Source organism: Giraffa tippelskirchi, chromosome 3 (genome assembly GCF_054371585.1).
Source record: "Giraffa tippelskirchi isolate mGirTip1 chromosome 3, T2T-mGirTip1v1.2.pri, whole genome shotgun sequence".
NCBI lineage: Eukaryota > Metazoa > Chordata > Mammalia > Artiodactyla > Giraffidae > Giraffa > Giraffa tippelskirchi.
The window spans coordinates 48,087,914-48,102,090 of record NC_137277.1 but is presented as its reverse complement, the minus strand read 5'-3'; the positions used below and the strand labels follow the sequence as shown (position 1 = coordinate 48,102,090).

Here is a 14,177-nt window from a genome sequence, read left to right as displayed (position 1 = left end):
GAATACTGGAGTAGGTTGCCATTTCCTTCTCCAGGGGCTTCCTGACCCAGGGATCAAAACCGGGTCTCCCGCATTGCAGGCAGATTCACCATGATTGACTCTTCCCAAATGTACTCAACCTTTTGAGGTCCACCTAATATGTCATTGGACTTCTGGTCCTGTTACGAGATACAAGGAGATACCAGGTTACATCACTCTAGTAGAAAGCAACTGGCAGAGAGAAGCTGAGATAAAACGTGAGGTTAGAAACAATCTTCCCTTTGGTTACAAAGGCCAATACAGGGCTTCTGTTGGAGCTAGTTTGAACAGCCTCATTTCTCCCAGCTGTTATTACCATATGAATCTCACCATATTAACCTATCTGATGGCTCTTGATACCTTTTAACATAAGCACAATCAATTTTTGTGTATCCTATCTCATTATACCATAAACCTGAGTGGGGTTTGTGATGAAGTGTTTATTATTTATTGGCTGTAATAACTGACATTGTTATTTCTGACTGCCTTTCTTTTTTTCTCATGTAATAATGTCAGTTTACTTTTGAAATATTGTCAAAGAACTATTAATTGACTAAGAGTGAAACACGGAGTGGAGAGGTAATCTTAACCTAAGGTCAATCAATAGGAATCTGAATCATGAGTACAATGACAGAAATGTGTTGAAGCTCATTTATTGCAACATTGATCCCTGGGTGAGACTTTGCTAATTTTTGCTAGAAACATCCAGTAGAACTGTATAATTCCTGTTCCTTTAGAGTTGGCTTTCCTTATTTTGTTAGTTACTCTACATTCTAATAGTTTTTTTAGTTTAAATAAGCCTGTTTTCTGTTCTTAACCAAAGACCCCTAACTGATACAAATGTTTAACTTTCCACTTGACTTAGTTGATTGTATTTCTCAACTTTGTCCTTTTGCTGTTCACTTAAGAAAAGCCTGTCTGTAATAGCTACCATTGATCAAGCACCTAAAACTTGGTGCTCTATATAGATACATTATCTCTGTTCCTTAAAACTCTGTAAGGTAAAATCGTTCATCAATGTGACTTTCTCCAACAGGTATCCTAGCAGAGCGTGAAACTTTTTTCTTGGCCCCATGGCATGGGAGATCTTCCCCCAACCAGGGATGGAGACTGTGTCCCGTGCAGTGAAGCACGGAGTGCTAACCCCTGGACCACCAGGGAATTCCTTAAAATATTTTTTGGAAATATAATTAAGGTTAACTTGCAAGATTTTACTTTTCCTGTTAAAACAACTAAAAGAAAACCTTGTTTTCGAGCGTTCTCATTATGTTAACCAATTAACTACCTTTGTACCATAAGATTCTCTAGGGCAAACAATACCTTCTATTTTAGCTTTCCCCCAGGGACTGGGGGAACGTTTTGAAGAAGGAGATGAACTTTAACCATCAATATTATCCAAATTCAGTAAATCTGCAGCAGCAACTAAAAGCAATTGCATACGATGTAAAAACACTTTGCAAATCGTCACGTTAATTACAGTAATTTTGGCATGCGATTAATGGAAAGCACCTTCTCTGTCAAGCCGCCCCAATTCATGCTAGTTAGAATTCATCAGCATCCTTCCGTCTTAGCACCGTATTCGTATGGCTAATGTAACACATCCTACGGTGTTGGAGGACACGAACCATTTTCATTTAATGGAACAAATGCCAAGAGTTATGCTTGAACGCAACCTAACCTAGAAGACAATTAAGCTATCGGGCCGAAGGAAAAAAGAATCGTCCCAAATTCTAAGCAACGGCAGGAAACTTTTAATAATTGATAGCCATAAAGCTAAGGCTTCTATTTCTGCCTATGTCGCTTTAAATCCTTCCCGATGGCGGCAGATAATAGTAAACCACGACCTTCGCCGCAAGCAAAGTGAGGCTTCCATCTCCACATTCCCTTGGGTTCCTCGCCCCTATCTGGATCGCCCCGGGGGACAAACGCCTCAGCTGCGGGCCGAGCTCAGGCTCCAGACGTCGAGGCAGTGCCCCCAACACCTTGCCAAAAAGACTCCCCAGAAAGCGATCAGAGCTGTGGCTTTCCAACAAGAAAGCGACGCAAACCCAGCTAAGAAAAGTAAAACCAATCAGCAGAGACCTCTCCTCCAGCCGATCGCCTCTAGCGCCTCCTTTACTTTCAGCGCGGGCGGAAGCGGAAGTCCCGATGAGGTCATAGAGTTCTCTAGTTCCGGTTTCCAGGGCCGCATTCCGAGCTAGAGCGCCTCTCCTCCGCCGGTCTTCTCCAAGCTCCAGCGGCTTCTATTTCCGGCTGCGGATTCTGTCATAAAGCGGAGACCTCCTTTCAACCGCGGTGTCGCCGGTCCCTCGCGCCTCGCCTAGGGTCAGCGCGCAAGGACGGTCACGGGGGGTGGAGGTACTGCTCAGGCCACAGCTGAGCCAGGCCTCGGGGGGCCGGCCGTACTGGTGCACGTCCGATTCCTCAGAGCTGCCTGGCTTTTGAACCCTCCTGAGTGAGAGTCCCTGACTGGCAGCCTCCGGGACTGCCGCTCGACATGCCAGCGCCCAGCGCCGTGCTGTCTCCCCAGTAGTCACGCTTTGTCCTGTGAGGCGCAGCGTTAGTCAAGTCACCCCTCCTACACACTATTTCTACCCACGTCCGAGTTAACTTCGTTCTTAACCTCCTTTCGCTCGAAATCCCCCCTCACCTTGCCTCCGGAAGAAGTCTTTTTTTGCTCAGTTCCGGTAAAATTGAGGGGCTATCCTTTGAGATAAAAGTTACCTTTGAGACTGAGCACCCATTTGGCGCCCCCCAGAAGTTCATGCTTACTAAAGAGCTTGTGGACAAAGTAAAACCCAGTGCACACACGAAACTATGGCTGAGCACGGGGCTCACATCACGACCGCCTCTGTAGTGGATGACCAGCCATCCATTTTTGAGGTGGTAGCACAGGACAGTTTAATGACAGCAGTGAGACCTGCTCTTCAGCACGTGGTAAAGGTAAGGATTTAATTCTCTGCAAAGTTTTAGGGACGTCTGGGGTAAAAAAAAAACAATAATTTGAATTTGTTGGCCTCGGCTTTGAAATAATCAATTAGCATATAATTCATATCCTATGATTTAAGTTATGGAGTCTCTCTTCTGTGTAGAGTGTTCTGTGCACTACATACCCAGCCCATCAGGGAGGTTAAGGTGTAGAAAGAAAAGTGTAGAATTTAGAGGGGGAAAAAGGAAATATAAATAACAAGGCATAGTAGCTGTTGTAATGGAATGAATTTCATTTATTTTGCTGTAGGTTCTTGCAGAATCAAATCCTGCCCACTTTGGCTTCTTTTGGAGGTGGTTTGATGAAATCTTTACCCTGCTAGATCTTCTGCTCCAGCAGCATTATCTGTCAAAAACCAGCGCCTCCTTTTCTGAAAACTTTTATGGCTTAAAGAGGATTGTAATGGGAGACCAACACAAGCTTCAGAGATTGGCCAGTGCTGGTCTCCCAAAGAAGCAGCTTATGAAATCAATTATGTTCCTGGTTCTTCTTCCCTATCTGAAAGTGAAACTGGAGAAGTTGGTTTCTAGCCTGAGAGAAGAGGACGAATATTCCATCCATCCCCCTTCTTCCCGCTGGAAACGATTTTACAGAGCCTTCCTGGCAGCCTACCCATTTGTTAACATGGCCTGGGAAGGCTGGTTTCTGGTACAGCAGCTTCGATACATCCTAGGAAAGGTTCAACATCACTCGCCACTGCTGAGGCTGGCTGGAGTTCGGCTAGGTCGGCTTACAGTTCAGGATATACAAGCTCTGGAGCACAAACCAGCTGAGGCCAGCATGATGCAGCTAACAGCGGGGAGGTAAGGCCTTAACATTTCCCCAAAGTCTTTGATTAATAAATCCTAAAATCTGATCCCAATTTTATAATTCACCTCCCTCAGTCCACTCTGAGGTTATTTCATAAAATCATTGAAAAATGCATGTGTCCATAAAATAAGGATTGCCATCCTGGTAACTTTCCTCCTCATACTGCCTACATTTTTGTGCACACCTGCTATGTACTAGGCCCTGTGCTGGTACACAGATGTTTATGTATATCACCTCAATCCTTATCACAACTCAATGAAATAATGCGTAAGCATCATTTAACAGTTGAAGAAACTAAGTTCTAATAGTTAAGTACCTTGCCAAGGCCACATAGCTAGAAGGTGGCAAAGCTGAGATTCCAGCCAGATCAATACAATTCTAAAGATGGCTCTTACCATGGTGCTCTCCCACTTCCATTTGGTGCTAGTGGTAAAGAATCTGCCTGCCAGTGCAGGAGATACCAGAGACTACGGTTCAATCCCTAGGTCGGGAAGATCCTCTGGAATAGGAAGTAGCAACCCACCCCGGTATTCTTGCCTGGAAAATCCCGTGGACAGAGGAGCCTGGCGGGCTACAGTCCAGGGGATCGCCAAGAGTTGGACACGACTGAACATGCACACACATCCCCTTCTAATTAGTTTCTGTTCTCCTACAAGTTCAAATATATTCTTCAATACGGCTGAGTTGTTTTTTTTCCTGGATATTACTATCCTTCACCCCCCACCCCGAAAGGTCTATATAATCAATATACAAGTTGATTATATAGTCTATATAATCTCACTAATTTCTTTCTCAAAACACCAGCTCTAGTCATTAAAAACAAATCTTAGTTCCTATACTCCTAAAATATTATAAGTCAGAAAGAGGGAATTGTTTAGAAGGGACCATTAAGGACACAATTTTCAAGCCCCAAGCTGCATCAATGATTCCAATGAAAAATGCAAGAACTACATTTCTGTTAGTCATTCTGTGATTATACATAAATAAACAATTTCTCTCTTTGCCTCCTTGTTCTATTCTCCAAACAGCATTGGTGAGAAGATAAAGTCAGCTCTGAAGAAAGCTGTGGGGGGTGTTGCCTTATCCCTCTCTACTGGCCTTTCGGTGGGTGTATTCTTCCTGCAGTTCCTTGAGTGGTGGTATTCATCGGAAAACCAAGAAACCATCAAGACCCTGACTGCTCTGCCTACTCCACCACCACCTGTACACCTAGACTACAATTCTGATTCTCCCCTGTTACCCAAAATGAAGACTGTGTGCCCACTGTGTCGTAAAAACCGGGTGAATGACACGGTTCTTGCCACCTCTGGCTATGTGTTTTGTTATCGCTGTGTGTTTAATTACGTGAGGAGTCACCAGGCTTGTCCTATCACAGGTTATCCAACAGAGGTACAGCATCTGATTAAACTGTACTCCCCTGAGAACTGAAAGGGATTAGCACCTTATCTCACAACAAAATGATTGTACTGTAAGGCCACAGGACTGGTTTTCCACGTGGTAAATAGCACTTTTGATACTTCTCATTCTCAATTAATAATTGTGTGAACGTCAGACAACCACATGGATTTCTTTAAAAGGATTTGCTCGTTGATCTTAACCTTTTAGCTTGCTCCCTAGACACCCCTACTTCGACTTGACCAAGCCGGTTAGAGTGAGAGAGTCAGGACTGGCAAGGGATGTGAGGGTCAGCAAAGAGGAAGGGATAAAAGAGAATACTTGACACAGAAGATCTTCTCTCCCCTTTGTTAAAGGACAAGAAGTATAGAAGCTCTCAGGGAAAGCCCAAGTTAGACCTCATTAAATGGGTGGTGAATCGGAAACAGGCCTTTCTGGAAAAGAAAGCAACAACCAGCCTGTGTGCGTGCATGTGTGCTCAGTGGCTAGGTCATGTCCGAGTCTTTGAAATCCCATAGACTGTAGCCCAAAAGCCTCCTCTGTCCTGGCAAAAATACTAGAATGGGTTGCCATTTCCTCCTCTAGGAGAGCTTCCCAACCCAGGGATCAAACCTGCATCTCTTGTAGCTCCTGCATTGGCAGGCAGATTCTTTACCACTGAGCCACCTGGGAAACCTGCCTCTGAGGAATAGGTGTTATTGCCTTGCCAACAGTATGAAATATGGACTTGCTGTTTATAGACATACTAGAAACACTTTAGGAAAACAGCAGCTTCTTCCATCTGCTGTGACCCACTTGTTAAATAACACCTGCTATAGTTTATCAACTTTTAAAGTTCCCTTTGTGAACCACATCTTCCTTTGGAAACTGGTTAAAGGAAAATAGAGGTTGAATGTACATACAGAATAGTCTGAAGATTTCATTGTGAAAGCAAAGTTATTAAGAGATGGAGTAAAATACTGACCTAACTGTGACTATGTACATAAAGCACCTTTCAATAAGCTCTTTCTGCTTGTTGTCAAGACTTTGCTAAACTGACATGAATTATTCTGGCTATTACTAAAGTTTCTATGAAACGCTTAAATAAATTTTAAGATAAATGTTTTTGGCAAGGAGCTGTTCCATGTCATGATTATGTGGAAACTGAAAGAATAGATGAGGTATTTATTTATTTTTGGCCACCTCAAGGCTTGTGGGATCTTAGTTCCCTGACCAGGGATCAAACCCAAGCCTTTGGCAGTGAAAGCCTAACCACTGGAGTCCTAAGCACTGGACCGCCAGGGAATTTCCTAGTTGAGGTACTTACAGTAAATTTTCATTTAGACCACTTTGGACTTTTTGAGGCATTTTGTATTAACATTTTGCTTTTTTCGTTAATCGAATACTTGGAGAGAAATCCTCTACTCCAACAGCAAGAAATTAAGTCTTGCGTGAAATACCTTATTCTACAGAAACATTTAAGTTACCTATGTAGAAAAATGCAAGCCACTGGATTGGCAGGTTGGTGAAAATATACAGTTTTTTTTTTTTAAAAAAATCATTACTAGAAGAGGAAGAATGAAAATGATTTTTAAGTGCCTCTGCCAAGACAGGTGTCTTCTAATACAACTCATTTTAGCAATTCAAAGCACATTTTTTAAGACCACAAAGGTAATAGAAATACTGAAACAGAATATCCTATGGATTTTAAAATATTTAAATTTTTTAATTTGTTTCAAAGTTAAACCCAAGACATACTGACTTAATGGGAAATCCAATGAGCAACATTTTTCCAGGCTGAACACCTGTTTTCCCTTAGTCTGCCCCAAGAGAGCATGTACATGTTAATTACTTTTATTTTACAATCACTGCTAAACAAGCATTTTAACACAGTAATCAGTCAATAACGGAACTGAACCAGATTCAGGGATGAAATAACGCCGTCTTCCACGAAGATATCAAAGCCGTATTTTTCACCTCAACCTACAAAGAAAACATGAAAGTATCAGTAATACAAAAGCATATTAAGGAAACACTGTAACACATAATAAAGCCAGTATCCAAATAGGCTAGAACATACCAATGTAGAAACACCATAACCAGAATCAGCTCAGAGAGAAGATTAAGGGGTCATACCCTGGTCAAAGCCAACACTGAAGCAATGGCAATACCAGGTCAGACTATGCTTCACTCATCATCGCATCATTGCTTTTCACCTCCCTGTATTTCATAAGAGCAGCTCTAAACCCTATTTTCACATCAGAGAAAACTTAGGTCTGCCCATGAAAAAAAAAAAAGCTTCTTTTCAGATAAATTTCAAGCATGGGCTTTCAATATTGCATCTTCCACTATGCACCTTAAGCAACTCTGCTGTACAAAATGTATACATGACCAAGTTTTGTTTGGGGTATGTGGGTATTTTTTGTTGTTTGCTTTTAAAATACAGAGTAGAGAAGCATTTACAGTTCAAAATAATTTCTGGTTTTAGTGAGCCCAAACACCATGCATGATAAAATCTTAGGGATTGTCTGTGAAGGGATTTATAGTCTAGTTCTGAAGGAAAACCTTCAGGGAAGATTTTCTACTAAAAAGCCTTTATAAACTCCAATTCATTTAACATATAATTTGATTTACAATTCTACTGCCAATAAAGATGAAAAGTATTAGCCATAATAATTTTATACAAGTCTTCTAAAGAGTCCCAAACCCAAGGAGGATATGATTTGACAAAAGTCCATAGCAAATTAACAACAGAGTTGAAAGAGAAACAGGTCTGGTTACCAGGTTTATATTTTTCCACTACCAGCTAAATATAAGGTTTAATTTCATTTTTCTCCAGAGGATGGGCAAGATAAAGGAAACAATGCAAAGCCTGAGTAATTCACAACCTAGATAATCAATTTCTGAATAAGAAAGTTGACTACCTTTTATATATTCTAAATGACACCTTCTCGTGGTTTGCAAACAATGTCAACCTCTCCAGCTTTTCAGCAGAGTACTGTCAATATATAAGTAACTATTCTGGACACACAACACGCTTCAGTTGGCCACTTATCAAACTGATAATAGACTGATACTCAGTAGTTAAAACTGGACAGCTACATATGGCTTGTGCTCTCCATTCAGCAACTAAACTCCACAAAGTGAGGGAAACTATTAAAAACAAAGTGCCTTTTTAGAGGCTTGAGCCTTGATGCCACCAATCTTTGCAGAAGTACCTGTTACAAAAAAACAAACGAGCTAACAGAACTTAATTTACATAACTCTGTCTCAAACCAGGAAACTTGTGAGCAGAGCTCCAAGTGTGCTCCAGTCACTCACAGTGGGCACACTTTTCCTAGTTCTCTTCCTCTGTAAACTTGTCTCTGGAGTGCCTTCCCTACCCCTTTCAATCTGGAGAAAGTCTAATTATAGTTCTAAAGCCTTGTTCAAATGTCACCTCTGTTAAGTGAAAGTCGCTCAGTCGAGCCGACTGTTTGCGACCTCATGGACTATACAGTCCATGGAATTCTCCAGGAGGAGGTAGTCCTTCCCTTCTTCAGTGGATCTTCCTGACCCAGGAACGAACCGGGGTCTCCTGCATTGCAGGCGGATTCTTTACCAGCTGAGCTATCAGGGAAGACCCCTTCTCAGTTAAGTGGTCCCTAACTATGGAGTCGTACAGAGTCGGACACGACTGAAGCGACTTAGCAGCAGCAACTCCCTCAGTTACCGCCTCCTCTGACTCTCACAGCACTTTTTCCGACCATAGTAGGCGTCACACGCCAAATATTTACTCATTCCCATCCTCCACTTCTTTGTCTCACCCACCAGTTCCATCACACAGAGTTCCTAAAGAACCACGACTGGGTCTCACTGGCCTTTGCAACCATTGCACTCAGCAGGGAACCTGAGACAACAGAAGGTGGCTCAATAAACAAGCGTTTAATTTAGTCAATGAATGACCCTCCCTACTAAACCCTAAACTCCTAGATTATAAAAGCATCAGCACAATTTATAAAGCTGACTTACCTCCAACATTTCATGCTGGTTTAAGGACGTTCCTCAAGCCCTCCTTCCTCCAGCTTCTAAATCATGGCTTTCTGCATGGCGCCCTGCGCAGGACCACCAATCCTTACACGCAGTGGACTCTCAAAATGATAATAATAAGAAAAATGACAATACTACTACTACCACTAATACGTCCAAATCTCACCAACTTCAGGAAAGACTGAGGGAAGCCATTCTTGTGGAGGAAACAGAAGTAAGGCCGGAGCCAGGGCGCAAACCAAAGCTGCAGGCAGGGGCTCTGCAGTCCGCTTTCCGAGCCTCCCAAAACGTTTACGTCCTACATTCTCACGAGGCCTGCCTGGGCCTGCTGAGGCTGACGGCAGCCCACCCTGCGCTGTACGGTGCGGGACGAAGCCACTTTCTGCTTTCCAGACTCCTGCTCCTCGCGGCGGGGCCGGCGGGCCCAGCGAGAGGAACAACCAATCATGAGGTGGCCAGTGGATCACGTGGCGCCCAGCTTTGAGGCGGGGCTGGTGCGGGGAGCAGCCAATCGGAGCGCGAGGCGAACTGTGGGGGATGAGCCGGCCAGAGGGCGCAGGCGCCTTTTCGGTCGCTCTGTGGCTTGGCGGGCTCTGGAAGCCTGAGTTAAAAGTTAGACGCTGAGTAGTTTCTGCTGGTCCTTCAATTCTTTAATCTCCGACGTTGGAGAGGCTGTTATCTGGAATGCCTTGTTTCACTAGGGAAAGGCATCTGAAGCAGGGTTGTAGAGTGTGTGCGCCCTGGACTTTTGGGAATGTCGGCTAAAAAAGATGTACAACTTGAGAGTTGTGAGTTAAGTTTTATTGGGGGCAAAATGAGGACTGCAGCCTGGGCGGCAGCATCTCAGATAACTCTGAGAGACTGCTCCAACGCGGCAGTGGGGAAAAGAAATGTATAAGGTTCTGGTGAAGGGGGAGTTCAATACCATGAAGCACTCATTTTACAAAAGGTTTTTGTTAGTCATGAGGATCTGATGTGACCATGAAGGGATTTAGTACTTCGCTAGGTATGAGGAGATGGAAGGCTTGAGATCATAAAATCTGTTCCTAAAAACATCCAACTATCTAAAGACCTGTCCCACCAGATTCCCTGGAGCACAGAGTGCCTCACTCCACCCTGAACTCCCTCAGGGGTTGTTGAAGGTCAGCAGCTATAGCAGCATGGGGTTCAATCTCCGCAGAGGCAGATGGCAAACCTCTTTGTTGTTCAGTCATTGGCAATGCTCTTGTTAAGTGCCAATTTGTAGTTGACAGGAAGAACTATCGATTCAGACAGTGATCCAGCAATACTGTAAGCGTCTTTTAATTTCATGGCTGCAATCACCATCAGCAGTGACTTTGGAGCCCAAAAAAATAGTCTTGACACTGTTTCCACTGTTTCCCCATCTATTTCCCATGAAGTGATGGGACCAGATGCCATGATCTTAGTTTTCTGAATGTTGAGCTATAAGCCAACTTTTTCCACTCTCCTCTTTCATTTTCATCAAGAGGGTCTTTAGTTCTTCTTCACTTTCTGCCATAAGGGTAGTGTCATCTGCATATCTGAGGTTATTGATATTTCTCCTGGCAATCTTGATTCCAGCTTGTGCTTCCTCCAGCCCAGCATTTCTCATGATGTACTCTGCATATAAGTTAAATAAGCAGGGTGACAATATACAGCCTTGACGTACTCCTTTTCCTATTTGGAACCAGTCTTTTTCCATGTCCAGTTCTAACTGTTGCTTCCTGACCTGCATACAGGTTTCTCAAGAGGCAGGTCAAGTGGTCTGGTATTCCCATCTCTTTCAGAATTTTCCACAGTTTATTGTGATCCACACAGTCAAAGGCTTTGGCATAGTCAATAAAGCAGAAATAGATGTTTTTCTGGAACTCTCTTGCTTTTTCGATGATCCAGCGGATGTTGGCAATTTGGTCTCTGGTTCCTCTGCCTTTTCTAAAACCAGCTTGAACATCTGGAAGTTCATGGTTCATGTATTGTTGAAGCCTGGCTTGGAGAATTTTGAGCATTACTTTACTAGCATGTGAGATGAGTGCAATTGTGCGGTAGTTTGAGCATTCTTTGGCATTGCCTTTCTTTGCGATTGGAACGAAAACTGACCTTTTCCAGTCCTGTGGCCACTGCTGAGTTTTCCAAATTTGCTGACATTTGCTTTGCTGGAGCAGCCATGAAGAGATACCCCACATCCAAGGTAAGAGAAACCCAAGTTGGTAGGCACTGAGAGAGGGCATCAGAGGGCAGACAGACTGAAACCACTATCACAGACAACAAGCCAATCTGATCACATGGACCACAGCCTTGTCTAAGTTAATGAAACTAAGCCATGCCGTTTGGGGCCACCCAAGATGGACGGGTCATGGTGGAGAGGTCTGACAGAATGTGGTCCACTGGAGAAGGGAATGGCAAACCATTTCAGTATTCTTGCCTTGAGAACCCCATGAACAGTATGAAAAGAGAGGTTGGGGTGAACTTTGATGAATGTGCCCCTTCTTCCCCACCCAGGGGAAACTCATTGGCTGGTCAGAGGTTTGGGCGCTTCCTAAACGACAAAGAGAGGGCATTAAATATCAAAGAACTGCGAAGGAGCGCAGGAAAAATGTCGTGGAGGAGGTGGCCTTTGATCTGGGTCTTGAAAGATGCATGGGATTTGAGAATTAGGAGATTCTGGGAGCAGATAATTTAACTCTCGAATTAAATAAGAAAGCATAGGTGAGTGAATGAGAGTCGCTCAGTCGTGTCCGATTCTTTGCGACCCCATGGACTGGAGCCCACCAGGCTCCTCTGTCCATGGAATTCTCCAGGGATGAATATTGGAGTGGGTTGCCATTTCCTTCCAAATTTAGGTAAGGTTGAAACGGTGTAGTGTTTCTCAGAATTCAGTGAGTTAGAAACACCAGGAGGAAAGTTAACACAGACGTCCTAAAACATCAAAAACAAAGGACAAAACTGCACAATTCAGTTTTCTGGAATCAGTAAGGTTGAATCTGGAGGTGGAGCCCCCAGGCGTGTATATTTTTAATAAGTATGTTAAGGGAGCGGGCTTCCCAGGTGGCTCAGTGGGTAAAGAATCCACCTGCAATGCAGGAGACGCAGGCAGACGCGAGTTCGATCCCCAGGATCCCCAGGTCGGGAAGATCCTCTGGAGGAGGGCATGGCAACCTACTCCAGTATTCTTGCCTGGGGAATCCCATGGACAGAGGAGCCTGGTGGGCTACAGTCTGTAGGGTCACAAAGAGTTGGAAACAACTGAAGCGACTGAGCACACACACATGCATGCCAGGGGAGATTCTGATTCACACCAAAGTTGAGGACCAGTGTTAGCCGTGATGAAAGGGGGTGGCACAAATTGAAAGACAGGGCAAGATGGTGGCTTGCTGCCTGTGTCGTTTAGACTATTCTGGGGAAAGTGGGCAATGTGAAGATTTCAGAGTCTGAGGAGATAAGTGATTAGATATGAAAACCCATTAGGCAACTATGTTTTTAAATAGATGGAAGGAAGACAGAGTGAAAGAAGGGGAAGCTATTTCAAGTGATGGCAAGTGTCCAGGTGAGAGCTAGTAAGAAATGGAAAGGTGGCATGTGAAGGGCGGCAGGAGGATAGGGATGGGGAGAAAGATGTGAAGAAATAAAAGGAAAGTGTGGAGAAAAATGGAATGCCTTCTTTAGAGACCTATTAAGGATCCTCATACTTTAGGGGCTTCCCTGATACCTCAGTTGGTAAAGAATCCACCTGCAATGCAGGAGACCCGGGTTAGATTCCTGACTCAGGAAGATCCGCTAGAGAAGGGGCAGGCTACCCAATCCAGTATTCTTGGGCTTCCCTGGTGGCTCAGCTGGTAAAGAATCCGCCTGCAATGTGGGAGACCTGGGTTCAATCCCTGGGTTGGAAAGATCCCCTGGAGAAGGGAAAGGCTACCCACTCCAGTATTCTGGCCTAGAAAATTCCATGGGCTGCATAGTTGACAGGGTCACAAGGAGTCGGACATGACTGAGCGACTTTCACTTTCATCACTTTCATTGTACTTTAAAAATAAGAGAGTTTAGACAGTGAAGAGAATGAGCCTTTGCAAGTGCTGTTTCCTTTTCTTGGTTTTCCCCTTCCTTCCCCATCACCCTTTCTCAACCTGGTGCACTCTTACTTGCAAGATTAAGCTTATATACCATCTCATTTATGAAATCTTATCTTGTTCTTACAGGCTTAGTTGTTTTCACTCATTAGAACACCCCAAGCACACTGTTCATATGAGTCTAGCTTGCCAGAATGGCACTAGAGTGTAGTGGTCATTCATAAGGACTATAGTATTTGTAAGCATCATAAACTCTGTTCCTCAGTTTATCTATCTGTAAAAGTGGGAATAATGACAGTATCTACCTCATAGAACTGTTATGATAATTGAGAACAATGCATAGTACATGAGGTTCTCACCTGGTGTTACCACATATGTTGTATTGCCACGAGTTCTTTAATACATGTTTTCCCCCTCTAAATTGTGAACAGGACACATGTCTTATTCTTGCAAACAGTAAAGGCTGCATGGCAGAATGATAGTGAGTTTTGAAATTATTTGGACTCCAGGGGTTCAGATCTCAGCTCTGCTACCTACTAGGTGTGTAGCCTTGAGCTTTACTTCTCTTAACTCAGTTTCTTCATTTATAAGATGGTGAAAATAATGCATGTCTTACAAGTTACTATGAGGACAATTTGAGATCATCAAAGTTGCAGATCTGGCCCAAAGAAGGCAGTCACTAAATTGTGCAAATGACCAGTAGCCCCAGAGCACAGTACTATGTTTGGAACACAGTAAGTGCTTGGTAATTGATTATTGAATGAAAAGCTGACTTTCTATGCCAGGCACCATGCTAAGCTCTTTATATATATATCATCTCATTTCATTCTCACAAGAGCTATATGAAGAAGGAACTATTATTACCTCCAATTTACACAGAGGGAATCTGAGGC

At 43.6% G+C, this 14,177-nt stretch overlaps 2 protein-coding genes, 2 long non-coding RNA genes and 1 other non-coding gene across 6 annotated transcripts in view; 2 read left to right on the top strand and 3 right to left on the bottom strand.

Moving 5' to 3' along the window:
• AP2B1 (adaptor related protein complex 2 subunit beta 1) overlaps positions 1–2,236 on the bottom strand; it is a 116,157-nt gene extending 113,921 nt beyond the window's left edge. For both annotated transcript variants that reach the window (XM_081584450.1, XM_081584458.1), the window contains exon 1: positions 2,101–2,236. The gene's annotated coding sequence lies outside the window, so the exon portion shown is untranslated. The remainder of the gene's footprint in view (positions 1–2,100) is intronic.
• Positions 2,178–6,324, top strand: PEX12 (peroxisomal biogenesis factor 12). The gene is made up of 3 exons (XM_081584470.1): positions 2,178–2,961; positions 3,257–3,810; positions 4,846–6,324. The coding sequence occupies exons 1-3, from the start codon at positions 2,836–2,838 to the stop codon at positions 5,243–5,245; spliced, it is 1,080 nt and encodes a 359-aa protein (XP_081440596.1). The 5' UTR covers positions 2,178–2,835; the 3' UTR covers positions 5,246–6,324.
• A 568-nt stretch (positions 6,325–6,892) lies between these two features.
• Positions 6,893–9,631, bottom strand: LOC145543312 (uncharacterized). The gene is made up of 2 exons (XR_014080634.1): positions 9,203–9,631; positions 6,893–7,174 (listed from the first exon to the last, which is right to left on the bottom strand). It is a non-coding gene; the product is annotated as an uncharacterized LOC145543312 (long non-coding RNA).
• LOC145543984 (Z30 small nucleolar RNA) lies at positions 7,298–7,394 on the bottom strand. The gene has a single exon (XR_014081212.1). It is a non-coding gene; the product is annotated as a Z30 small nucleolar RNA (small nucleolar RNA).
• Positions 9,632–9,725: 94 nt separating the features above from the next.
• On the top strand, positions 9,726–12,848 carry LOC145543314 (uncharacterized). The gene is made up of 2 exons (XR_014080636.1): positions 9,726–12,032; positions 12,386–12,848. It is a non-coding gene; the product is annotated as an uncharacterized LOC145543314 (long non-coding RNA).
• Positions 12,849–14,177: the final 1,329 nt, after the last annotated feature.

What these genes read in the sequence shown, in the direction of transcription:
- PEX12 (XM_081584470.1), top strand. Translation starts at nt 2,836, where the DNA reads ATGGCTGAGCACGGGGCTCACATCACGACCGCCTCTGTAGTGGATGAC. An exon ending in CTCTTCAGCACGTGGTAAAG is followed by an intron (nt 2,962 to 3,256) that starts GTAAGGATTTAA and finishes ATTTTGCTGTAG; the next exon opens with GTTCTTGCAGAATCAAATCC. An exon ending in ATGCAGCTAACAGCGGGGAG is followed by an intron (nt 3,811 to 4,845) that starts GTAAGGCCTTAA and finishes TTCTCCAAACAG; the next exon opens with CATTGGTGAGAAGATAAAGT.